This window comes from Puma concolor, chromosome C2 (genome assembly GCF_028749965.1).
Source record: "Puma concolor isolate L17-30 chromosome C2, mPumCon1.1.hap2, whole genome shotgun sequence".
Classification (NCBI taxonomy): Eukaryota; Metazoa; Chordata; class Mammalia; order Carnivora; family Felidae; genus Puma; species Puma concolor.
Genome location: NC_141675.1, coordinates 155,486,345 through 155,512,271, shown reverse-complemented (window position 1 = coordinate 155,512,271; position 25,927 = coordinate 155,486,345). Strand labels below are relative to the sequence as shown.

Here is a 25,927-nt window from a genome sequence, read left to right as displayed (position 1 = left end):
TGATACCAACCTGTTTTGACCTTTTCTTATAATTCAAATCTCTAGATTCGGGAACTCTTCATTTGAAAATTAACTTGTTAAGAGTGGCTATCAGCAAGGCACCTGCCTGGTTGGGAGTAAAGAAGGATTTATTTTGATGAAATGTTTACGCAGATTGAGATGAATTGACGTGTAAGAAGGCTTTCTCCCCCTTCCATCTGGGGTCCCTTCCCATTCTTCTAATCCGCTCTGCCTCCCAGCAGGTGGATGAAATGTAGCGAAGGCCTTGGGGGGGTCTTGCCTCATGTGCGGTTTCTCTTGAAACCCCGCTTTTCTTTGTCGTCATTCAGCAGATGTCCACTGAGCACTTATTACATGCTGGGCACTGTTGTAGGGGTGCTGACTGCGACAGGGAAGAGAAAGATCAGGCCCCAGCCATCACAGAGGTGGATGTACCTAGGAATAAATACCTATGTGTGTAATTAAATATGGAGGGTAAATACCGCAGGGCAGAATATGCTGCGGTTTGGGGGCTTGTCAGGAAGGCTCTCTGTGGGCAGCCGAGGGAACGGTGTTTATGGAGAGGGTGGGGGCGTGTTGGTTGTATTTGAGGAGAGGCCAGGAGCCAACGTCCAGGGTGGGAGTGGGGAGGCAGCAGGAGACCTACCGCACAGAGCAGGGTGGAGGTGGCGGAGTTGGTGGTAGTGGAGGGGCACAGGGCCTGCAGCCATGGTGCGGACTGAGCGAAAGATCAGAAGGCAATGGAGAGATGTGAACGGAGCTTCCCGTGATCTGGTGTGTGTGTGTGTGTGTGTGTGTGTGTAAAAGATCATGTTGGCTGCTTTACAGCAGTGGGTATGATGGGAGAAGAGAACAGGACCATGAAAGGCCTCTGAGAGATGGTGGTGTCCCTGTTTTTGGTCAGCGGCTCCTCTGTCCACACAGGCACCCAGATGGATCCCGGGAGTCAGCTTAGTGTTCTCCCTTTCCTGCACCTCTTCCTCCCTATCCTTCTCATCACTTCCTGCTTTTCCCTCACCACTTCCTCCCTCTCTCTTACCACTTCCCCCCACTCTTCCTCACCAATTCCTCCTTCTCCCTCACATCACTTCCTGCTTCTCTGTCACCACTTCCTTCCTCTCCCTCGCCTTTCCTCCCTGTCCCTCACCACTTCCTGCTTCTCTGTCACCACTTCCTCCCTATCCCTCACCACTTCCTCCCTCCCCCTCAGTACTTCCTGCCTCTCTCACCACTCCCCCCTCCCTCTCACTACTTCCTCCCTTTCTCTGACCACTTCCTCCCTCTCTCCCTCACCCTTCCTCCTCCCTCACCACTTCCTCTCTCTCCATCACCACTTCCTCCTTCTCTCTCTCTCACCGCTTCCTCCCTGTCCCTCACCACTTTCTCCTCTCTCTGTCCCCACTTCCTGCCGTCTCTTCCCTGTTCTGAGGACACTGATCCTTACCAGACAATAGAGGGCTGTCCTCTATTCAGATTCAAGCTCTGCCCCTACCTGGATGTTTCTGGACCCTTCTGAGCTGAGGCTCCCCCAGCTGAAGAATGGGAATGACAGTCATGGCACTTATGTCACAGAGCAGAATTGAATTTGGTAAGCATCCACAGCACCGGACATGCCAGCACTGAGTAACCACCACGATGATGGTGACAGCAGCTGTCATCGCCATCACTGGTGTTTCCGAGTTGGACGGTCTCACCTTCCTACTGTGTCCCAATATACAGGATGCAAATGTCTTCGTCCCAGTACCGTGGCTCTCATGGGGTCTCAGTTGTTCTCCACCTGGACTCAGGCTAACTTTCTGACTGTCATCCTGTGACCTTCTCAAGTCCCCTGGCCATTCTCCGCCACGTCCCTAGCAGGGAATGCTTCCAAAGCATAAATCTGATCATAGCACTTCCTGCTTCCCATATGTCAGTGGCTTCCGCTCACCTTCACGATGAAGTCCAAACCCTTCTCGCACCCGTTCCTCTGTTCCTATCTCGTTTCCTGCACACTGTTCCCAACACACACCCACTAGCTGAATCAATGTGCCACCCCCCAATTACAGAGTTTATTTCATCAAATTATCGTAACTATTATCCGAATCCCCCATTGAATTGTGAGGTTAGTAGGGACAGCGTCTTAGCCACGATTTTTTTTAAATGTACAGTCAAGTGTGTAAGTGCACTAATCTTAGGTGTACAGCTTAATGAATTTTTATGTGTGTATGTATCCTTGTGACTTCCACTCAGACACAGAGAACATTTCAAGCAACCCAGAGGCTGCCTAGTGCCCCCTACCTCCCTGCTCCGTACTTACTCCTCTCTGAGCTCCCGGGGACCATTCTAGCTGCTGCAACTAGCAGGCATGCTCTGAGTATTTGCGGAAGGTGTCCATGAGCTCAGTGGAGGAAAAAAGGGACGGCCCCCGGACACTCTTGCCCCTCTCTACCCTTTGCAGTTCTCAGACCGGAAGTATAATAGTGCCTGATTTCAATTCAACCGAAGTACCAGCCTCCAGGATTATCAATTTACTCAGCATGTTTCTACAGGTCCGGCCTCAGACAGTAATGACCGTAGGTGGAGGTGCTCGGTGTAACCCCTATCAAACCAGCTCCCATACCTCATTTTGTCAGCCTGACAATCTGTAAGGTAAGAAGAACATATATGCTTATTTTTATTTTCCAAGGGAAGAAATCGAGGCTCCAGAGAGCCTGAAGTCCTTCTCTGGGCACCACGCGGGGGTCTCTGGTACACACGGCACGAACAAGGGGTGTGGGGTCCATGGCCATTTCTGTCGGGACACCCTTCCCATGCCTTTTGCTTTTTGATTTCAGGCTTCTTGGGTCCTGTTACGGGGTCCGTTGTGTCTCCTCCAAACCATATACTGAAACCCTAACCCCCGGTATCTCAGAATGCAACCGTATTTAGAAGCAGGGTCGTTACAAGTTGCAGATGTAAGATGGGCCCATACTGGATTAGGGTGAGTCCCTCAATGAGTATGACTGCCGTCCTTGTACCAAGAGCAGAAGAGACACGGTCACGCAGTGGGACGAGGCCACGTGAAGCTATGGGCTGGCGCGAGGCACCTACAAGCCAGACGACGGGGAGGACTGCCTGCCGGCCACCAGAAGCTGGGAGAGGCAGAAAGGATTCCCCTACAGGTGTCAAAGTAGAGCTGTGCCCACACCTTAATTTTGGACTTCCATCCTCCAGGACTGTGAGACCAGACATTTCTGTGGCTCTCAGTCATCCGGTTTGGGCATCCAGAGGACGCTGCTGCAGGCTCACTTTGGGCAACTCCTTGCCCCCTTGGTCAGAAAGGAGCGAGCCCTCCCACTGCGGCCACTGCTGACATTTGTAACCCCAAGTGCCTCCTCACCCATCCCATCTATGTGTCACCCCCAGCCCCTCCTTTAGAACGTGGCTCAAATGCCACCACTAGAGAGAGATGCTCTTCTCAATCCTGCAAGAGAACATGGAGGAGAAACAGACGATGAAATCAGATGCTGCCGCCGCCCCCCACCCCCACGGCCCTTGTTTCCTATTTAGCATAATTCAAGTGGGCGAAAAGTAGCCTCTGACACTTTTATCAGTCTTGTGCCGGGGGTGGGGACGGGAGGACAATAACTTACAGAATGCTTTCATTTCAGGTCAGAGGTTGATTTTCAGGAGGCCAGGTGTTAACATTAAGTTGGAATACAAAAAAAGAATTCCATTGTTGGGAGAGGTTATGGAGAGGACACAACCTCTGGTAGACTGAGGGCTGGCCCGAGGCTCTTTTCCCCTCCACCTGCCCCGCCCCCCCCCCCAAGCACCTTCAAGGATACAACCTGGAGAGAGTAAGGTGCAACTGAGACCATCTGGAGGGTACACAGAACTGGATCTCTTCAAGGCCTCTCTATAAACTTTTAGGATTCTGGAAGGCAGGGGGAGATGCGGTTTTATAGGGGAGGGCAAGCCTCCCATGTAAGTTGCCTTGTTTATTGCACCTGCCGGGAACCCTGAAGCAGCTGGTCAGTTTCCTCAGCCTCCCCTAGTCAGGCCACGTGCAGGGTGTCACTTTCAAGTTTCACCCTTTAGAACTGGCAGAACTCCTGAGGGGGTTTTGAAATAACACAAGTTAAAACCTAAGTGTATTTGGTCAAGTTCCTGGTGTCTGCTTGATCAGGGTAGAGCACCCCCTTCCCCCGATTCAATTTTGCGTCTTGACATCTTAATGGAACCGGAAGGCTCAGCTAGATTGCTACCATTTCCCTCCAAAAGACTTCTCCAAGGGTGAGGGTGAGTATTCTCTTTCTCTTCTGAATTTCCACATAGCGTAACGTGTACATATCTTAGAGCAGGCTTCGCTTGCTCCCTGCATTACAGATCTGCATTCTGCTTCACAGCTGTTTCCTGGGTGTGTACATGTGCCAGGCCTCGGGGACAGCTTCCTAAGCAGGAGACATAACGGCGCCTCCACTCACGGAGCTGACAGTTTTGTGGTATATGTGTGTTTTTATATTGAAATATGTTCTAGAAGTCTTTGTGGGAAGAGCTGCTCTGTTAAGCCTATTCTAGATCGCTACTAACCTAGTCAATCTGGGGCAGGTGTGTTAGATAGACCGCCACAGACCCTTCATTGGCCTCCAGGGGGTCAAATCCCAGGCATTTGCACTGGGGTCCTGCCTCCCAGAAGGACGTGCACTTGGGGTTAAATGCTCTGCAGTTGCCATCTTGAAATGTTCATTGCTTTGAACAATTATGTTGATTTGGCATTTATGGCTCCCGTGCTATCCTGCCACCTTCGCAGGAGGGGTTCTTGCCTACCCACTCCCTCACTCCCGTGGTGCCCTGGGTCTTGACCAGGCTCCTCCCCACCCCATCCTGCAGCCAGTGCCATCTGGGTAATGTGAGAAGAGGAGGTCTGGATGCTGTCACCCTCAGTGTGCCTGGTAGGGGCCTTGGGTGGGCACGCGGGGAGTGTTGAGGCTGCGCATGCACATTGCCTGGTATTTTAGGGGAGGGCCTAGCGGGGACTGCCCCTGCACCAGGCTGCCTTTGCCGGGATACATTCCACAGGTGACCTGACCGGGGCCAGACTCTCACCGCCCCTGATCCGGCTACAAGTGCTTCCCGGCTTGCAGACGGAAGCCCCTTGAGAATCTTCTCTCTACTGTGCACCAGGGCAGTGGCCTGTGGGAAAGGCAGGACCCTGCTGGGGGGCACAGTGCATTGGCCCAGTGGAGGGCGGTAGATGGGAGCTCCTGGGGCTGTGCTGAGTCACACGCCCTTGCCAGGGGACCATTCCCAGGCCCGAGGGAGCAAGGCATTAAATAGGAAATAAAAACCGCCACGGTCGGTTGAGAGAGACTGAGAAACAAGGGGAAAAGTTTCATATTTTAGTCTCTAATAGCGATTCTTTCCCTTTTGAAAAAGGCACTTCCCGTTTTCATTTTGCACGGGATCCCAGCCCCAGCCATAGCCGTGCCACGATTTATTACAGGGACCACACAGGCGCACAACCACACGAGTTAGGAACCTTGGGAATGTTCGTTCTGCACGTGACAATAACCAGGCACAAGCCGCACCTCAGGTAAGTGGCCAAATGGTGCTCTGATGTCTGATCCCAGTGCCTGAGCGCCTGACTGTGAAGGCGGAGAGGAGCCTCACACATGGCCGCTGTGCAGTTAGCATTCTGTGCACTGAATGAATGGGTCGAGGAGCTGGACGTGGGAACAGAAATCACGCCCTCCCCTGCCCTCCCGGACTGCATTTAGGAGAGCCCGGTGAGCGAGCACCCCACGGGTGCAAAGCGGGAGGACACCCGGGGGCCGGGTAGGGCAGGGCTGGGCCTGCGGTCCTGAGTGGGCAGCAGCACGTGACCACCTGCAGCTGCAGAGCAATGGCGAGCGCGCAGCATCACTGGCTCAGCTGGCCCTTCCTCCCACACAGGGCCTGGCCATCTTGTGCCCAACTCTGGTAAAGCACCATTTTGTTTCTGCCTCACCCTTTGCTTTTCCTGTTATTTTGCGAGCCGTTGTAGGTGTGCTTATACCTCCTTTTGCATATGGAGGGAACCATGGGGCCCACTCGTTTCCCATGAGCCCACCCTCCTCCACCCCAGACGCTTCTCCTCCTCAGGCCTGATTGCCCTGTCCCTGAGCATTCTACCTTGGATCCGAAATTGGGGTGCATTCCAGCTTGTTTTGTTTGTTTTTTGCAAAGTGAGGAACATGGGTGCGTGTCCCTTTTAAGGCTTTTATTTTCATATTGTGACTTCAAGAACCATACAGAACACTCAGGAAATATAATCATACTGGCTTTTCACAGTAACGTGGAAGGGGTTGTAGGTTTGGAATTACTCAAATTACCACCAATTTTAATCAGGCTTTTTTTTTTTTTTTTTTTTGCACCATCCAGGGAGCAAAATTAGAATTGCCTGTGTTTGTGTTCTACAATGTATTTGAGATAATTAAAAATTAGCCCGTGAAACCATCGAGATCATTATAGGAGCAGGAAGGATTTGGAGGCGGCCTTTTCCCTCCGGGCAGATGAACTGGACTTTTATGAGAGTAAATACGAAATCTGAATCCGGCTGCACATTTTACTAAAACTGCTAACATCTCATGGTCACCTCTGCCTAGCTGGCAGGCCTCCGGAATAGCCACCCCCGGCCGTGTCTTATTAGCAACCTGCAAGAAAATAACTAAAAATAATCGGCCGTTGAAATGATTATTTAAGCCTCTAAGAAACGCATCCTGATGACTGTGCGTGACTGTGTGGTGGCTGCGCTCTCGTCGCTCCTGCCTCTCCAGTCCGGCTCCACTTCTCCGCTGCTGCTTTAAGACTGCAGAGCGCCCCAGCGGCCAGAGGCAGGGGAGGGGGTCCCCGCTCGCCTCCGCGCCGCTCGCTCGCTCGCTCGCTCCGCGCCCGCCCGCCCGCCTCCCAGGCAGGGAAGGTTAGCGAGGGCTCACTGCGATTCGGGCCGCGGGAGAGGAAAGATGAGCCTGCCCGCCCGCCTGCTGCCTGGATGTGGAGGCTGAGGGCCGGCGCACGGGAGGCCGCTTGCTGCGCAGTCGGGGCGCCGGGTGCCCGGGATGAGCTCACGCCCGCGTCTGCGGCTCCGTCCACCTGCCGACCTGCCGGCGGCCCCCTGAGCTGACGGCGCACCTGGGCTGCAGCCCCGCCGGCCCGCTCTGGCCGCAGCGTTGGGCGCGGCGCCCGGGAGCAGGTGTGCAGGAGCGCAGCGCGCGGCGAGCGCAGCCCTCGCCCCGGAGCCCGGCCGCGCCGCGTGCCCGGGCGGCTCGGCAGCAGCGGCGGCGGCGGCGGCGGGCGGGCGGCGGCCCCCGGGCAGGTGGCGAGCGAGCGGAGCCGGGCGGAGCGCGGGGGGCGAGGCCGGCGCGTCGCTCGCGGGAGGCCGGGGAGCAGCAGGGGCATGTGGATACTGGCTCTCTCCTTGTTCCAGAGCTTCGCGAATGGTGAGCCTTTCGGTTTGTGGTCAGTTTCCTTGCTTGTATTGACCGGAGTGTGGGGGGCATCGGATGCATGGGGGAAGTCTTTCCCTTCTCCTTCCCCCCATCTGTGCTTAAACTGTCATGCGTTTCTTTCCTTCTTTCTTTCTTTTTTTTTTTTTAAATATTATTTTTATTTCTTTTGGGAGGAGAGGAGGCAATGTAGAGAGGCCGGGGGGGGGGGTGGGGGGGATTGCTCTGTAATCATTTAAAGGAGCTTACCTAGCAAAGTGACAGCTGCGAGCTAACTCCAGGGCTAGATAGCTACCTCATTCAGAATAAACCAGGTTTGGAGAGAGGAGGAGAGAGGGGAGATCGCCACTTTGACACATTACAACCTCAAAGGGACATGACATTCCAAGTGTGGGCAGGTGGGGGGTCAATTAAGAGCGGCTGGCTTCGCATTCAGAGCTTTTTGAGCTTTGAAAACATGTGCTTTAAATCTGCTACAATTCGTCTCTGGCAGCACTGAAGCCTTTAAGAAAGATCTGTCCTTCCTCCCCCCTCCCCCCTCGGTAGTACATATCCCTCACAGTCATTTATGTAAAATTATGCACTCCTCAGCATTACATCATCTGAGCTGTTGACAAATTTTTAAAAACACCTGTATAGTTGCACAAATGACATCAGCGAATATTGTAAAGAGGTTCCTTTCCTCGCGCCCATCGGTGTCACATTTTGAGATGCCTTCTTCCTGGGGATTCGAAAAGCTATTGCTCTTGCCTGAGTCAGACCCAATTAGTAAGTGTGCCTGCACCTCAGTTTGCCTGTCGCTGTGTAAATATGAACTTACATGTATGAATGGCTTCCTCTCACTTGGGAACTAAGGGAAACTGTCCTCATTTGGTATTGCCCGGGAGTCGTTACAGCTTCAATTCCCGTTCCAAATTTTGGAACACAAAGCTGCATCAAATGTATGACTTGCTGACAGTGACAATTAAACCATTAAGCAGAATCCCCTGCCCAGGAGAGACAGAGGGTGGGGGTGGGGGTGAGGGGGTGGGAAGGAAGAAAGAAATCTCGCCCTTGTGAGAAAATACCAGAAGCCAAGGGGAGGCTCTCAGATTTTCTTGAAAGATGCGCACGGGTGCATTTTCTGTGCTGTCTAGATAGTGTCTAAATCATCCCACTGACAGGCCAGAGGAAACACAAGAAACTTTGTAAAATTAATAATAAAAAAAAAAAAGGCGACTGAGAACAGGTAGGGAAGAAGGCACTCCTGAAATTAACAGGGAAATGATGCTTTGCTCTCTAATATAACCTACAGCAAAGTGTGCACAACTTTCATTTGGAGGTTTCCCAGCAGGAGAGGATTGCAACAAGTTCTGACATGACCCCATCTTTCCCAGAGGGCACTCTCCCTCTCCTGCAGCCTCCTGGGAATTTACCTTGGGGGAGAGATCTGCTGTAGCTAATGTGTGCTGATGCATCAGGAAAGTCGGCCCTTTATGCTGCTCTGCTAATGTGAACCAGGAGAAGACGTAAAATGCTCACATACATGTCCCTGTGCCTCAGAGCGTTGACGGCCTGTCTCACCTGTCAGGGCGTACCTCTCCGGACTCCTGGAAAAGGCCGGGATCATAGGATGAAATAAGGTTTCCATCCTGTGGGGAAATACGTGTTTCAGGATGACAGACGACTTTGTGCTTCTGAGTGTCAGTCTGTACCTGTTTTACGGTTTTACTGTTAGAGGTGACAGAAATAGTGTGGAAGAATTTCTGGAACAGTCTCTGATGCAGAGATGCTATACGTGCGTATGACTTTTAAAAAAATCGATCTCCATACTGAAATGATAAGAAAATCATAATGAGACAATTGTGGAAAACCTCAAATATTCTACAAGGAAAATCTGTGCAAAGAAATGCATGCACATTTTGAGCATTATCCTCTTACACCTTTTTCAAGACCTTTAGGGTTGATTGATGACCACCTTATTGGCTCTGTAATGAATGCAGGTAGATTTCACAATATAAGGATGCATATGCAAATGAATATTGGATGTGGCTGTATTACGTGGTCTGACGCTATCTATCAGAAGGCTGTGGAACTCTTATATAAAAATGGCCCTCTCTTTTTATGACCAAGCATTCAAAAAAAAAAAAAAAAAAAAAAAAAGGCCTGACTGTAGAGCTTTGGGCTCTTTTATTCGGTGGTGGGGGGGAGGAATTAGCTCTAAAGAGTTTCTCGATGAATGATGTTCAACGGATGCTGTGCAAAAAGCATCATAAAATACATAGTCATGTGAAAATAGAGTAAGAGTCCAAATTGGAATGCTATCTGTTCATAGGACCACATTTCAAAAACGTGAAATTAAATGGTTCCTACCCATCTATCTGAATGAGACTTTAAAAAAAAAAAAAGGATTTTTTTTTTTTTAACAACTATCATAGTTTGGTCTACCTTAATTTCGAAAAATTCCTGAATGTGTGTGATAAAAGATCTGTGAATTTTAATACCTAAGCTGATTACCACTAGGCCTCAAATAGCAAAATGTCTGACAGGATTTACACAAATATATTTGTAAAGGATTATGCAGTTTGATAGTCTGGGGTGCTAACAACATAAGAACCCCACAGTGCATTTTACCAGTAGACAATAGCGTTTTTCCCGCTGATGTAATGCGGTGCACATGTATTTCTTAGTGAAAGCACGGTTGCTGGAGAGGCTGCAGACGGTATTTTGGGTGAAAAATAAAAGTGAGCAAGCAGTCCCTTCATGGGTTAAACGCTTGAATGAATTACCTCACCTGATCAGGTGCTGTCATCATGTTTAAAGCAGTCAACTTGCTCTGCAACGTTCTGGAAATACTCACCGGAGACCTTCTGTTACAGTGTGAGGAAACGGGGTTCATATCTGTGCAGACACACGTCCCTGGATGTCTCTTCAGGACAGGATCACGCTGCATTGTGCTTGGCCACAATGTCTCTTGGTTTTAACCCCCCAGAGCACATTGTAGTTTAAGATTCCTGTTAAAAGCAGGAGCAGGCCTCTGGATAAGCTGAATAAGGAACAGTGAGCATATTCATTGCATAGAATACATTTTTGCTAGTATCTTTGCGTCTCTTTATGTACACACGTGTCCCTGACATCTTTTCCTGAGCCGTGGAATCTTGACCTTTGTGGCTTTGCTGTTTTCACAGAGCTCGTGGAGATTACAGGAGGTGGGTGCTGGGAGAGAGACAGGTGCTCATCAGAACAAAAGTAGGGTGTCAGCCCCTTCCTGCATCACGGGCTCGTCTCAACAGGATATTGCATGCTGCAAACTGGGCATTTTATTTAAATTTAGGAGCAGGCCTTTGTGAGTACAAATGCACCTTGAGACTTTTTAAAATGACTTTTATTTTATTCGGGTAAATGGACGTAAGTAAACAGTGTCGCCAGGTGAATAATTTCAGGGCCTCCTGCCTTCCTCTTCTTCCCCTGTTTTTATTAAGGAGGTTCAAATTCTATCTCAGAATTTCAGAGCTCATCTAAAATTTCTAGGTCTCTTAAGCTGTGTGCCCCTGCCAGATGCCCTCTGTAGGAGAACAAAATGCCATGCAGACCTTTAATAAATGCCAGCCCATCCTTCTCGACTCTCTCCTGGATGCCCCTTTGGTGTGACAGCAGTTCATTGCTGCCCCCGGGGGAATCAGGGGCCCACTGGGCAGGAAAGGGTTCCATATACAGAGGTGCTGGTAGGGGAAATGATGTTGACCAAAAAAAAAAAAAAAATCCCTAATTCCTGGACCTCCACGTAGCTATCAAAGTGTTCTATCATTGATATGTCTGAGATGGGATGCAGTGAGGCTTTCCTGAAGAGACTCCATGCAATGTGCGTTGAAACTCGATGTAAGAGGGCAGAGAGAGAGAGAGAGCGAGCGAGATGGGGAAGGTCATTTTATAAGGAGAGACCTATGAACACAGCAGGAGACTAGAAATTTCTGTTTGACAAATTAAAGAATGGATTTCTCAGTGGATGCATTTACAGAATCGATGGCATCCGAATTTCACAAAATTAGCTGAATTCTCGGGGTGAGATCATGAATGTACCTCATCAATAATGAATAGGCAGTGAAAATGATACATTTAGCATCAGGTTAGGCAGGGCAGCTGCAGCGTTTGCGTGGTGTGCGTGTGTGCGGGGCGCAGCGGGCAGAGCGCGCAGGGCCCTGGGGCGTTTCTCGTGCAGACCCGCCGCGTCTGTGCATTTTCACGGCTGCTGCGCGCGGAAGTGCACGCTGGCTCCTGGTGACCGGCTCCCTTGGCAGGCCAGGGAGGGAGAGGTGCTGGTACCTGCATGTCAATTGTGTCCCCGCCATAGGACACTAGTGGGCGGCAGACCTCGCAAGACTGCTGCAGCCAGCCTTCCTAGGCAGAGCAGGCAAAACGGCCGCCTCCGGGGAAGCTCTGTCGTGTGTGCGTGGCGATCGGAAGCCCTCCTCCCCGCGGTTTCTCCGGTTCCAGTGCCCAGACCCCCGTGGCACGGTGCACTTGCCCGGGGGCAGTGCGCAGGCTGTGGCGGGGAGGCGGTGTCCGGCCGCGTTTGTTGCCGATTTTTTACAAAGGAAGACCGCGTTCGTTCGTTCGCAGCGCTCTCCTGAAACCTAGAAGGTGCACGGCGAGGAAGGTGCATTTGCATAGCCCCTTCCAAACTGGCGGGGGAGCCCGGCCCAGGCTTGTGTGCGTCTCCTCCTGGAGGTGGCGGCTCCGGGAGCAGCCCCGCGCCTGATTGGCTGACCTTCCAATGTCATTCCAGGAGGCCCTGCTCGCTTCTCCTCCCGCTGCTGGCGACAGGGGTGATGCTGCCGCTCCTCTGCAGTCCGGCTGTCTCACTGCCCTGCCTGCGGGACTGGGACTCTGCGGCCAGGAACCCCCTCCCCCGCCCCTCCCCCCCAGCTCCCCCACCCCCACTCCGCGGGCAAATTGGGCAGCACCTGTTCACCTGGACCAGGATTAACTCTTCACCTCCCCCAGAGCCAGGTCGCCCCCGCCCCCCCCCCCCCGATTTGTGTTCTTTCCTTTAATGTTTTGAAAATAGAAAATTCAGAGTTGTGTTTCCCTCCCTGAGTTTATGGGTTAAGATAAGACAGTGGGCATGGAAGATTCCAGCAACCGCACATGTACTCTGTGGGTGCAGCCCACAGGGTGCCTTCTGCAGGTGACACCATCCACGAAGGTGGCAGGAGGGAAGTGCCACGGAGCGGGTAGATTACTGGTTTCCGGTTTCGTCAGACAGCTTCTGGCCAGGATGTTGGGCAGGGCTGGATGCAGAGACCTCCCCCAGATTCGGTCCTTACATTTAACATAGAACCTTGGACGTTCCCTCCACGGTGTCTAGGGCAGCAGATAACTTTATTCCTTTGCTGCTTGTGTGGCTAGTGACTGTGTCCTCTCTAGAAGGTGAGACTCACGCAGTGCTCGAGTGTGCCCTTAGATACCCTGTGCTGAGCGTATGCACAGAATGGGTGGAAATAGATGTTGGCTGACTGGAAGGAGGCCCAGATGATGGGCAGAGCCCTCCTCCCCTTTCCTCCTCCCCTCCTCCCCTTCCCTCCTCCCCTCCTCCCCTTTCCTCCTCCCCTCCTCCCCTTTCCTCCTCCCCTCCTCCCCTTTCCTCCTCCCCTTCCCTCCTCTCCTCCTCCCCTTCCCTCCTCTCCTCCTCCCCTTCCCTCCTCCCCTCCTCCCCTTTCCTCTTCCCCTCCCCCTCCCCTCCCCCCTCCCCCCTCCCCTCCCCCCTCCCCCTCCTCCCCTCCCCCTCCTCCCCTCCCCCCTCCTCCCCTCCTCCCCTCCTCCCCTCCCCTCCTCCCCTCCTCCCCTCCTCCCCTCCTCCCCTCCTCCCCTCCTCCCCTCCTCCCCTCCCCTCCTCCCCTCCCCTCCTCCCCTCCTCCCCTCCTCCCCTCCTCCCCTCCCCTCCTCCCCTCCTCCCCTCCCCTCCTCCCCTCCCCTCCCCTCCTCCCCTCCTCCCCTCCTCCCCTCCCCTCCCCCCTTCCCTCCTCCCCCCTCCCCTCCTCCCCTTCCCTCCTCCCCTCCTCCCCTTCCCTCCTCCCTTCCTGTCTGCACCCTTCTTTCCTGTCCCCACCTCACCCTTCCTTTGCTCCTTCTGGGCCCCTGCCTCTAAACCATTGTGAGAAAGGTACCTAAGTCACCGTGAGGATTCCTTGGCTCCTGCCATCTCGTTCTGACACACAGACCTGATGGCTGAAGAAGCGTTTATTTGCTAGAAATGTGTCTCGGGCATTTTCTGCTCTTTACTGAAGTGGATTCACATCTGGAGTACACGGTGGGACTCAATCACGGGGTCACTATGGTGATGCAGCTGTTTGAGGTGCTCTTCCTGGTGTGGATTGGGTCAAGTGTCACAGAAAGTAAGGTTACAAACACACCGGCCCCCCTTGTTCTCAAGCGAATGCTGCTAAGTGCACGATTCAGAAACCCTATACGATGTTTACTGCCCTGTTGCATTCTGAAAGCCCGTCAGAAGCGTCAGATCCACACGGAACTTTCCCTCGGGATTCTTGGGAATTCATTTCTTCATCAAAGGGCCACCCAGGACATCAAAACAAAGCTCAGTGTCTTAGGCCTTAATTGACTTAAAAAAGTCACATTATTATTTTCTTAAGTGTCCCACTGATTTCGGAGTTTCTCAGCATTATCTCTCTTTTTTTCCTTTCTCATTTTGCAGCAGTTGGTTGCTTCCTCAAAGTAGCATGAAAGGAATACGTTTTATTCATTATTGAAATTTCAACTTCCGTTTAAACGAAAGAATCACGTTGGGTGTCACGGTGTACAATATTTATTATCTTTTGATATCCGGATATCTGTATTCTGTGTTGATCAGTAATTACAGTATTTAAAAAAAAGTCATCCAGGTGGACGAATTTTTGGTCTTGAAGCCCCCCTGGATTATGTAAATGTATATCCTAGGTCAGCAGAGGGGAGAGAACGGGGGTCGACAAGATATTTGTTGAGGTAAGAGGAAGGAAGGGTCTCCCGCGCAGAATGACAGAGATTAATAAATCTTGCTCGCATCCCTATTTAAGTTATTTTTACGCAGACAACAGTGAGTAAGATTTAAGAGTGAGCCAGCAGTCCTATTTATAGAAAGCCGTTTTTAAATGCAGTGGTTGAGACAGTGAAAGAAAGCGCTGAAAACGTGAGAGATCACCTCCATACCGAATGCCGGCTTCCTCTAACTTCCCAGCAGGGTGCAGAATTTTTGGAGGAGACCAAAAAAGGCATCCCAGCCCTTGCTGAAGTACTGGGAAACCGCTTCGGATGCTGCAGAATGTTCTAGAAATGCTCTGCGGGTTTAAGACCGTGTCTGATTCGGGGGGTGGGGCGGGAGCCAGTGTATATACTGCTTGGAAACTGGGCTTGGGTAGGTCTGGGGGGTGGGTAAGGGGACGATGTGGAGCGGGCTGCATGGCCACAGATACTCATTGGGCGGCGTGCGTTGCCTGTCTCGCAGATGGTCAGCTGCAGAAAGGGAGAGGGTTGGGTCCGCGTGTGTGTTTGTGGCAGAGCAGTTAGTGAGAGAAAGGTTCGGATGTAGGGTCTTGTGATTATCACAGGTTCGTCCATGTTACCTGAGTTCTGGAGATTTAAATTGTGCTGTGCACTCCTCTAAATGGTCAGTTCAGATGGGCAGGCCAAGTCACCACTAGCTGATTGACTGGCGTAAATGTCACCGGACAAAGAAACAACACACCTGCTCTTAAAAATGATGTAGTCTAGGGGCGCCTGGGTGGCTCAGTCGGTTAAGTGTCCGACTTCGGCTCAGGTCGTGATCTCGCGGTCTGTGAGTTCGAGCCCCGCGTCGCGCTCTGTGCTGACAGCTCAGAGCCTGGAGCCTGTTTCAGATTCTGTGTCTCCCTCTCTCTGACCCTCTCCCATTCATGCTCTGTCTCTCTCTGTCTCAAAAATAAATAAAGGTTAAAAAAAAAAAATGATGTAGTCTTGGGGTGCCTGGGTGGCTCAGTTGGTGAAGCATGTGACTTCGGCCCAGGTCATGATCTCGCGGTTCGTGGGTTCGAGCCCCGTGTCAGGCTCTTTGCTGACCACTCATAGCCTGGCGCCTGCTTCGGATTCTGTCTCTCCTCTCTCTGCCCCTCCCTGCTTGTGCTCTCTCTCTCTCTCAAAAATAAAAACATTAAAAAAATCAAAAAAAATATTAAAAAAAATGAAATAGTCTTCCTTCCTAGGACTGCATCTGTTTCTTGTAACATTTTGGTTTTTCTAGTCCCAAGTGGGTTGTCCTTTCTATTAGGAGTAGAACTCTTTATTTTTTTTTTTTAATTTTTTTTTTAACGTTTATTTATTTTTGAGACAGAGAGAGACAGAGCATGAACGGGGGAGGGGCAGAGAGAGAGAGGGAGACACAGAATCGGAAGCAGGCTCCAGGCTCTGAGCCATCAGCCCAGAGCCCGACGCGGGGCTCGAACTCACGGACCGCGAGATCGTGACCTGAGCTGAAGTCGGAGGCTTAACCGACTGAGCCACCCAGGCGCCCCAAGGGAGGAGAACTCCTAAATTTGCATGGAAATACTGCTGGTTTACAGGTTGTAAATCTGAACAAAAGCCAAGTCCTGACCTACCCTTGAGCCAGATGCTGTGCAAAGCATTTGCCTTTCGTCTTGTGAAGAAGTCTCTGTAAAATGGGTCATTTTGTAGCCAGCGTCTCCAGACTGCGTAATGGCCACGTTTGCTGAGGTGATAAAGAGATTTGAAGCCTTTAATTACCAATTTTGATTGATGTGAGCCTTGTCTCTTTTATTATTGGGATGAGGAACCAGGAAATGGCTTTAAGCTTTATTTTACACAGAATCTAAGCGATTCTTGTTGGTGCCCGCTGTGCACAAATGCAGCGAAAGCTTACAGTTTTTTTCTATATTATGCAAATTCTCCAATTATTGGCTACTTCTGCCAAACTACGGTGGCGATAACGCTCCCAGTGAAGATGCTGATGACCTCGGGGTCCCCGAGTGCCCTCTGCATCCTCATGGGACCTCCATGAGGATCACGTTAAACTGAGACTGGAGACTCCCAGAGGCAGGATGCTTATGGAGGGACCAGGCCTTGTGCAACGGCCAATGGCAGTGGGAGACCCTCACCATTCATGCCTCTTCCTAACCTTGAACGAAGCACTGATGTACCTTGTGAAATCCCCATTCACTGCATGAACTTCAGGGTGATGGGAACATTTCTGTGATTATGTCCGAAGACAAAAGCAAAGCCCGAGGATAATGAGAACCACCGCATTCCTATGTGTTTTTAAATTGTATTCCTTTTTTTTTTTCCTACATAAAGGACCTGAGTTATAGCGTGGAAACTTCTGAGAAAACACATTTTTCTCAGTCGAGAAACCCGAGATTCATTTCTTCTCTCCATGGTGGCCTGATTTGATCTTGGGCTCCCATGGGGCCCCAAAACCCCCAGATCCCAGCCTGCTTCATTACAGTGTTTGTTTCTCAGTATTGGCTATAGAGCATTTTTAATAACTTGATTTGTAGCTGCCAGGGTAGAAATAACAATGCTTGGTAATATTACGTGTGAGACTTAGGGGTAAGCTAAAGACCCCCAACCACAGTGGCAATTGGCTCTTGCAGACGACTGGGCAACTTGACCGAGAGAGGGCACCAGGGTTATTCTGTCATCCACCTGGGACCTTGCCATTGCTATGCCTGCAAAGGGCAGTCATTTGCCCATCTGGTGGCCAGTGAACAAGAAATGCATAAAAAACCATTCTAAGAAAAAGAATCATTCTTCCGTAAATTATTCAGGTCGGTAGAACCCAAGTTAGCAGACTCTGTCCGGTACCTTGACGTGAGAGCAGAAAGCAAGAGGGAATAATTTCCAGATGTGTGCGTGCGTCTTAGGATCCACCAGAATCGATGCCTATTAAGCCTTTGGCGGCTGCTGTTCTACAACAGACTTGATGGATATTTACGTAGAAAACCGGGAAGAAGAATTTTGACCTACACGTGATGTTGGTATTTGTCGTGGCTGCTTACCTTGATCCGTGGTTCCTCTGTGTCTTGTGGCGTCTCACATGACCAGCCACAGCCACCCACCTTGTTATTAATGGTCACAAGAGACCCCTCTTGCTCCCCCTTGCCCTGTCGCTGATGAGGGGAGTGGGCGGATCTTCTTTAGGCTTCTGTGGCATCAGGTGCTTAAAGGCAATGGGAGGAAAGGTTATGGGAAGACCACGAATATGGAGGAAGGGGCTGCACCAGCCCCCGTGTCAAGATAACAGGAATAGACGGGGAGGAAGGAGGATACAGGCTGCCTCCAGGCCGCAGTCTGTTGAAATCTTGGGTCTTGTTCTAGTTAACGTGTCTCCTTCTGGATCTTCTCAGCTAAGGATCAAGGCCGTTGGTTCTCAGTGCCCATGTGGGCTGGGTCAGGGAGGAAGAAGTTACAGAAATTTCCTGGAGGGTTTTTCCCCTCACGAGTCTCGTACTGGAGATTCTAATGCCAGCACCATTTTGGGAATGGGCCATAATTGGAAAAGTTCCTCAGGTCTCCTTCCAATGGGTACCTTTGCCATCTCTCCTCCACCCCTATAGGCCCCCAACTTTGTGCAGAAGCCTCAGATAATAGTTGATATGGTCTCCCAGCTCCGACCACCAGGGAGTCTGGTTCTGCAGCCCTGGGGAATGTATGGTTTGGGAAACTGCATTGTTGTTCTAGGTGGCCCATAATCCACCTCTGGAAAACACCTACTGGGCAAGGGGCTTCCTGGCCCCTGTTTGACAGAGGGCCAGACATGAGCTAGAAAGCCAACCCAATGAAATTCCAAGAGGACCTCAATTCTTGGGGAACTCTGTATTGAGTAGTGATTCCTTGGGGGGTGGGATGTGTGGGGTTACGTAGTCACTGACTACATATGGTAACAGGGATTTGGGCAGGTTTAGGGAGAGTTGCGGTAAAAGCTGGTGACAGGGAAGCACCTGCACGCGGGGAGGTGTGATCCCACCAGGGACACTTCTAATTTGCATTCTAGTTGCTGGAGAATCATTTATGGCTATATCGAATCTCTGTTAGCATCTAAATGTGGATATGTGTGCCTATATATGTGTGCCATTTTTTCGGCTTGTTTGAGTTCGTTGGCTGTTCAGGTTCATTGCTAGGTATGCGCTTTGCTTATGGACTTGGTTCCGTTGTGTTTTCTCACACTGACCCCCTCGTTGCAGCTGGGGTCCTAGCAGGGAAGCCTTTTGGAACCTGAATGTAGCGCCACAGCTCCAAGCAAGAGGCCAATAGTGTGCAACTGTTTGGGTCCCTGTATTGAGCAGTCTTGAGACCTGAGCAAGAGTGGATTGAGACCGGACGGGAGAATGGATCTGTTTGCAGCATGAGGTTTTACTTCGGTGCCAAACTGGGAACATTACATGCGCCTTCATTCAAATGTCAGTGCTCAAGCTCCTTCCAAAGCCACATATAAACGACTTGGGGATCGTCTGCTCTTTGGGTTCTCTTGGTCTCCGCTTCCTCCGTTTAGGCAAATGACCCCAGATTGACCGTATTTATCACATGAAGCATGTGCTGTCATGCTAAGTTGTCATAAAAAGGAAAAATGGCGTATAGGGACATATATGCATTTTTAGACCTTGTCACATGCATGATAAAATCGAGGACAATTACTGGCGGCAGGATAATCCTTTCAAAACACCGTGTCCTTGATTTTTGCACTAAAATAGACTTGAATGTGTGCCGAGGAGAGGCCTAAATTCAGAGCCTTAAAAAAATACCCTTTTGTGTCCTGAGATCTTATTTTAGATAATATTAAAAATAACTTTCCCTCCTAGGCATCTTAAACAAGTTTGATGTTATAATGCTCTGGCGATTTTATTGTGATTCACCACAGAGATGATCTTTCAGAGCGGCTGTTTTGATACTTTGCTTTAGAAGAAAACGGTATGAAAGACATAGCAGGCCGAAGAAATGGGATTTCTGCTTACTCAGAACTACACGAATTAGGGGAGACCCTGTCTTTCTACAACAATAGGTTCCTACTTCTCCATTCCTTTAAAAGGGGGGCATTGTGTTAGGAAGTCACAGGCTCTGCCCCGGGGATTTCTGGAAGAAGGAATCAGTCTAAAATAGCTCCTCGTCCCTCTCTGATCTGGAGATTTCACAGCCTGCACGGTTTTTACGGACTGTTCTCTTTAAAATTTTGTAGTTGGCCTAGGTCACTCTTTCTTGATCTCTCCTCCCCCCCCCCCCCACCCCCCGGAAAGGGCATAAATATTTCCATCATCAAGTTTAATGACCTGCGGGAGACTCACGAGTCATTGCAAATGGTTAAACACTTTCCTTAGAAAAAATACGAACGAGAGGTCGTGTGACTCAGATTTATTATTAGAATAAATCACCTTAACTCATAGAAAATATTTATTACACCCTGTAGTATGTGTTGAGTGTTTTTTTCCCCTAGGTTCCCAGCATCTGTGTCCATAAGCACAAGCATCATTAGGGCTGGTCTGTCTAGTGGCCCAGCCACTTTGGGCAGTGCAGTGAGCCTCCCGTAGTGGAGAGAGATTCGCAGGGAACGGAGGAGCTTTCTGCATTTAGTCTCTTGTCATTATTTTCACCTTCCTCTCTCCCTTCTTGGAAACTGGAGCAAATATCAGAACTTAACGTGCACACAACCGGAGTGTGGGAAGAGAGCCGTATTTCCCCGGGGTCTGAGGCCTTTGCTGGCTGTACAGATTTCACAGGGGGTTTGCTGTCACATGGACAGGGGTAGGGATACCTGCTGTGATCCCTCAGCTGAAGTCTGGAAGCAAGGGACAGTGTCCTTTCAGCCTGTGGGTGACCCACTCGGGACCCCGTGGAAGTGTAGAGATCGTTGAGTGGGGGCAGGCTGGTATTTAAATATTCTTCTAACGTGTACAGGCCTAGGCATTATGGGTTGTTGTAGAGCTCTAAACGGAGCCATGAAGTACAATTAAACTCCATGGCGCTGTTATTTTAGGCTCATTATTTTTGGCAGATGGAAATAACCCCCCCCTCCCGCTTTTATGATGTGATCATTTTAAAAAGGGGTATGGTCTTGACAAATGTGTTCTTCAGTTAGATCAGTAGTTCTAACTAGGGGCGATTTCACCTCCCAGGTGATGCTCGGCAGTATCTGGAAACATCTGCACGTGTCGCAATGCTTGTGGGGGAGGAGAGGCCACTGGCGTCTAGTGGGTGGAGGCCCGGGGTGTCGCTCAACATCCTGGAATGTGCAGGACAGACACCTCCGCCTGCCATGACAAAGAATTATCTGAACCAAAATGTTAATAGTGCAGAGGTTGAGAAACCCTAGGTTAAACAGCATAGAGCCGAGGTACTACCATAGAATATCAGTTTTGTGCTTTTCTGTGGATGCTGGCCTGGCCCTGGAGAGAGAAAGCCGGAAGGGGGATGTTCTCAATCTCGGTTATAATTCCTTGGCTACAAAACTCAGAGCTGGTGATACTCGTCATTGATGAAGATTTCTTTACGATTTGCTTTTTCTTTCTTTTTTTTTTTTTTTTTTTTCGCGAATAACAAGAAGAAAACCAAATCTGGATCCCCTTTTAGGCCAAGTCGCTAAGAGCAGGAGCACCGAGGTGTTCCTGCGGCCATTTCTCCCCTCAAGTGGTTATGCTAATTAGTGTTTGATCAGATGATTAAATTATAATTCGATTAATCCGTGCGGCGCGCTCTTGGGATGTGCGTCTCTCGCCGGGTTACCTTGCGCCCGAAGCTCCCTCCGTAGGCCCGCTCTTCCTGAAGACATGGATTTCTGTTTTCAAAGCACACTGCGGATCCTTTGTTGCCTGGTCAAAGGGAGAGGGGATATTTCTGTCACCTGCTCGCCCGGGGAAGAGGCCTCTGGGAAACGTGGGAAACGCAGAAACCCTGATTAGAAAGCACCAATTATTGGAAGACGTTGGATGCAGAGGATCTGGAAGGGCAGGGAGCGTGCCTGCCCCAGGGGAAGGCCGTGTGGCCCCCAAGGCTGCCAGCCAGGCCTCTTGCTCCTGGAAGGGGGGAGGGCACCTTCCCTGCCGCCTCCCTCCCCCACCCTGCAGCTGTGAGCTGCCTGTGTGCACGCTGGTGGTGGCCCCCGTTTTCTGTGTTTATTTCAAGTGTGTATTTCCTTAAAGGAGGGTTCCACCATTTTGTTTCTGTGTGTTTCAGCCTTTAACCCGCGGCTTGAGGTGTCGGTGTTGTTTAGTGACTGCTTTTCCCCCGCCGGGCACTTCGGTCTAGGTGACTTTGAGTTTGTCCAGGTGGATGCTTATAAAATGCCCTCTGACAGGAGGCACTTGAGGTGAATTGGAAAGAACGTGAGTGGGAGCTCCTGAAGGCCAAGCTGCTGTGAATGGATTTCGCCTCCAGGACGCGAGGTTGCCATGGCTCATTTTGTGGTTCCAGGAGATTTAGCAGTGGTTGGATTTTCCTTTATACCCTGTCACTTTTTTCTCCCATTATGTTCTTGTAATGGGGGTCGTCTGGTTACCGGAAGCATAAGTATTTGCGATAGGTTTTCTTTTTAAGTTTATTTTATTTATTTTGAGAGAGAGAGAGAGAGAGAGAGAGACTGGCACATGTGCATGTGAAGGGGGGAGGAGTGGAGAGAGAGAGAGAATCCCAAGCGGACCCCTTGCTGTTAGCGCAGAGCCCGATGTGGCACTCGATCCCACAAACTGTGAGATCATGACCTGAGCCAAAATCAAGAATCAGAAGCTTAGTCGACTGAGCCTCCGAGGTGCCCCTGGATTTTTTTTTTTTTTCTATCAAAATGTGTATGTGTTTGGATCTGTCTGGAACTTACAGCATTTGCATTTAGGAACAGGCCAGAAGGTGATACGTATATCACCGGCCCCACATACCTCATCCTGAGAACTACTTGGGACCACAGAATTTATGACAATATAGGGACTAAATACCTGCTTAGGTTTTCACATCTCCCCTACTCTGAAAATCTTGCACTATCATTTGTGAGAGATTCCAGTCTCTTGATTGAGCGAAATTTGGCTTGTAATTCTTGCCAATAAAAAAATGAAAGTAAGAGGAAACTCACTGAGCATCTGAAGTGTGCAGGCACTTGGCTTACTGTCTTGGGTGCACTTGCTGTGTTTCTTAGTAATAATAGTGAGGATAATGTCGGTGGTAATCGCTGGCATTACTTACTGCTAAGAGGCAGGTCCTCCTTTAAGAGTTTATGGTATTTTCTGTAATGCCCGGAGCTGGGAGGTAGGCATTATTACCAGCATCATCTCCAGAAGGTGGGGTTAGATGGTTTGCTATGAGTTCCATAGCTACTAAATGGCAGGACAGGGCCCGAGCCCAGGTTGTGTACAAACCCACGCGGCTGTCGGGCTTCCGTCCATCCTTACACGGTTGAATGAGGAGGTACTTCAGTGCAAGTTTTGCAGAATAAGATGCGGGATTTGCAGATGTTGGATGTGGGCCCTGGTCAGGTGGGGGCCTCTTGATTCCAGGTCCCGGTTATCTCTGCGTTGGGAGCATCTTCAGATTCTCCCCACGAAGCCACACTGCCTCCTCTGACTTTTTTTGAACTTCAGAAATGATGATGTTAAGTTTCCTTTGGAAGTTGAGCAGTAAAAAGTTGTCTTGAGAGAGTGAAACCTCAGCTTTGAAGAATGGGTGTGTACATGGGGAAAATCCACGTACTTTCCCTTGTCAGCCTCCATTTACGTACGTGCTAAGTTAGGCAAGTATGGGACAGGTTAATTAACTTCTGTCGCCTTCAGAGGTAGAGCTCTTTCGCGGTATCGTGTTCTGTTGTTGGTGTGCTTAAGAGGGACATTTATATTCCCTTCGTGTTACGTTACGTGCTGGGACCTTCCCCAGCCCCCAAATTTCGATCGCGTATCTGTTTTTAAGTACCTTACATTTCATTTGTCCCGAACAGGTCAAGGTCAAAGTGTTAGAGTAAAACTAGTTTTTGAAGTTGGGAATTGAAGACTGGAACAGGGTGTGAGTTTGGTATCAGGGAAAGAGACACAAATTAGTTTTGTGCACGCAAGTCTGCGCCTTCTCAGTGCAGCTGGATTATTTCCCTGGCTCGTCCAACGTGTATCTGGAGTCGAGACGTTCACACTGACGGTAGCTGAGAATAACACCTGTGTGTGTACACGGTAGCCACCTCGCAGACCTTGGGTACTGGTCCCCCAGAAGACGCGACCGCAGAGAGACGAGAAGATATCGGGCGTCCTCTCTACTGGCCAGGCAGCCTGGTGTTTGTGGCCAAGTATCCCTCTACAGTCCCTTTTGCATGGCATGCGGACCGAGCCTATGCATAATAATTGCTGATACTTACGGAACGCCGACTACGGCACCAGGCGCTGTGCTAATAAGTGCTGGATTGTATCATCTCCTTTAATCGCGAGTCCTATCTTTGAGATACTTACTCATATTATCCCTCGTTTTATCCTTGGGAGGAATCAACGTGCATCACCTTGTAAAGGTGAGTCTTGTAAAGGTGAAGAGACTTTCCAAAGTCTACCTGCCTATTCTCACCCTTTAGGGAGCTCCTAATACCTGGGCTGGTTCCTGAGTGCACACGCTAGTGTAAGCGGCAGTACTCGTCTGGAGATCTGGAAATGTGGGGTGTATCACTGGAGAGTTGCGAGGGGCCGGTTTAAGTTTTCTTGGAGGAAGATGCTGGAAAAATGTGGCAATGTGGGACTTTCGGGGTTGGGTTGTTTTAATCCCATTTCTAGAATCTCCGCTCATTCCCGAATTCGGATGCTCAGTTGCCAAAGTGTCACCAAGCACACGCTGCCTATCTCATGCCACCAAGCACCAGTCAGCACCATTTCCCAGCCTGGAGCACGTGACCCGTGTCTCTTCATATCTATCGCGATGGTGTTCGGATTGAAAATTAAACTCTCCCGAGGGCACCTGACTGGCTTAGTGGGTTGAGTGCCCGACTCGTGGTTTCAGCTCGGGTCACGATCTCACGGTTTCATGAGTTCGAGCTCTGCGTTGGGCTCTGCGCTCACCGTGGGGAGCCTGTTTGGGATTCTCTCTCCCTCTATCTCTCTGCACCGCCCCCAGCTCCCAATCTCTCTCTCTCTCTCCCCTGTCTCAAAATAAATACATGAACATTAAAACGTATTGGGGCGCCTGGGTGGCTTGGTTGGTTAAGCGTCCGACTTTGGCTCAGGTCATGATCTCACGGTCTGTGAGTTCGAGCCCCGCGTCGGGCTCTGGGCTGACAGCTCAGAGCCTGGAGCCTGTTTCAGATTCTGTGTCTCCCTCTCTCTCTGCCCCTCCCCTGTTCATGCTCTGTCTCTCTCTGTCTCAAAAATAAATAAACGTTAAAACGTATTAAAAAAAGAAAATTAAACTCTCCAGATTTCAGTAGACGATTCCCAAAGCCTTGTCTGGTACAGCACCTGATGGCTGGCATTTCTGTTTTCTCTCCAACACGCTTTTCCTCTGATCCCTTTCACCCAGGTGCTCAGGCCTTCCTTGACTTCTCCTTGCCTCAGAGACGTTAGACTTTAGGGTACCCCTGATAAACCCAACCCAGCCTCTACGCCGCCACGCTGGGGCAGCTGGGCTTGACCAGAGGAACACACACACTGCTGTTCTCGTTGGTCTTGTCTTATGTTGTGACCACACACCTCAGCTGAGCCCCCGGATCTGTCCTCGGTCCCGCCTGACTGCCCCATTGCCTCCGGCTTCCGTGGGAAAACTATCTTACACCTTCTCCCTCCTCCGCGAATGTCAGACTCCCCTTCCTTCCCCACTTCCAGTCGATGACCTTGATTCCTTTACCGAGAACCTAGAAGAATTGAGGGAACCGCTTGGAATATCCCCTCCTCCCACACCCAGTTGATCATTCTGTCATGTCTGTACCTGCTTTGAGTTTCCCTTCCTGGTTAGTGAGGGAAGGGTTCAGGTACGGGGACGTCTGGACACCCGACACTGGACGCGGTAACAGGTGAGGTCGACAGCCAGTCTCTGGTCGTGTACGTCCACGGCCCGAGGGCTGAAGTCGGCCACACGGGCCGGGCCATGCTCAGGAACAGACGGAGGGCGGAGCAGGCCGTGTCACGTCAAGAGCGTGAGTGCCCCCTGGTTCACACGGAGGATACAGTTGGCTCGAACGACTCCGCAGGTCCACAGGCTGGCAGGGAATCAAACCTTGCTGCTCAAGGATGGGCAGGAACTGTGCCCGGTCCCTCGATAAGGAGCCTTATTTGGTGGTGGGGGGTGGGTGGCTGGGGGAACTTGGCCTGTGGGAGCAGAAGGAGACAGAAGAACTACTGGCCCGGCCGTTTGTAGCCCTTCTGATTTTCCCAGGTGGGGAGAACATTAATTTCAGGTCTTGCGCCCCGATACTCACATACACCGCCTTCCGCCCCTGACGGCGGAAGCACCTGCCTCGTTCCCCCCAAGGGCTGAGGCCTCCGTCCGAATCCAGAGTCGCAGCGTCTCCCATCCACTCGAGAACCTTG

At 50.7% G+C, this 25,927-nt stretch overlaps 1 protein-coding gene and 1 long non-coding RNA gene across 3 annotated transcripts in view; both read left to right on the top strand.

Moving 5' to 3' along the window:
- Positions 1-866: 866 nt before the first annotated feature.
- Positions 867-4,464, top strand: LOC147577627 (uncharacterized). 2 transcript variants are annotated; one of them, XR_015255879.1, is made up of 3 exons: positions 867-1,588; positions 2,438-2,628; positions 2,814-3,792. It is a non-coding gene; the product is annotated as an uncharacterized LOC147577627 (long non-coding RNA). The 2 variants fall into 2 exon arrangements; XR_015255878.1 differs by lacking the exon at positions 2,814-3,792 and adding an exon at positions 4,368-4,464 and having other exon boundaries at positions 869-1,588.
- Positions 4,465-7,316: 2,852 nt separating this feature from the next.
- Positions 7,317-25,927, top strand: part of DSCAM (DS cell adhesion molecule) — a 759,677-nt gene continuing 741,066 nt past the window's right edge. Inside the window, exon 1 of the mRNA XM_086676008.1 lies at positions 7,317-7,439. Coding sequence (XP_086532134.1) covers positions 7,397-7,439 — 43 coding nt within the window. The 5' untranslated portion in view covers positions 7,317-7,396. The remainder of the gene's footprint in view (positions 7,440-25,927) is intronic.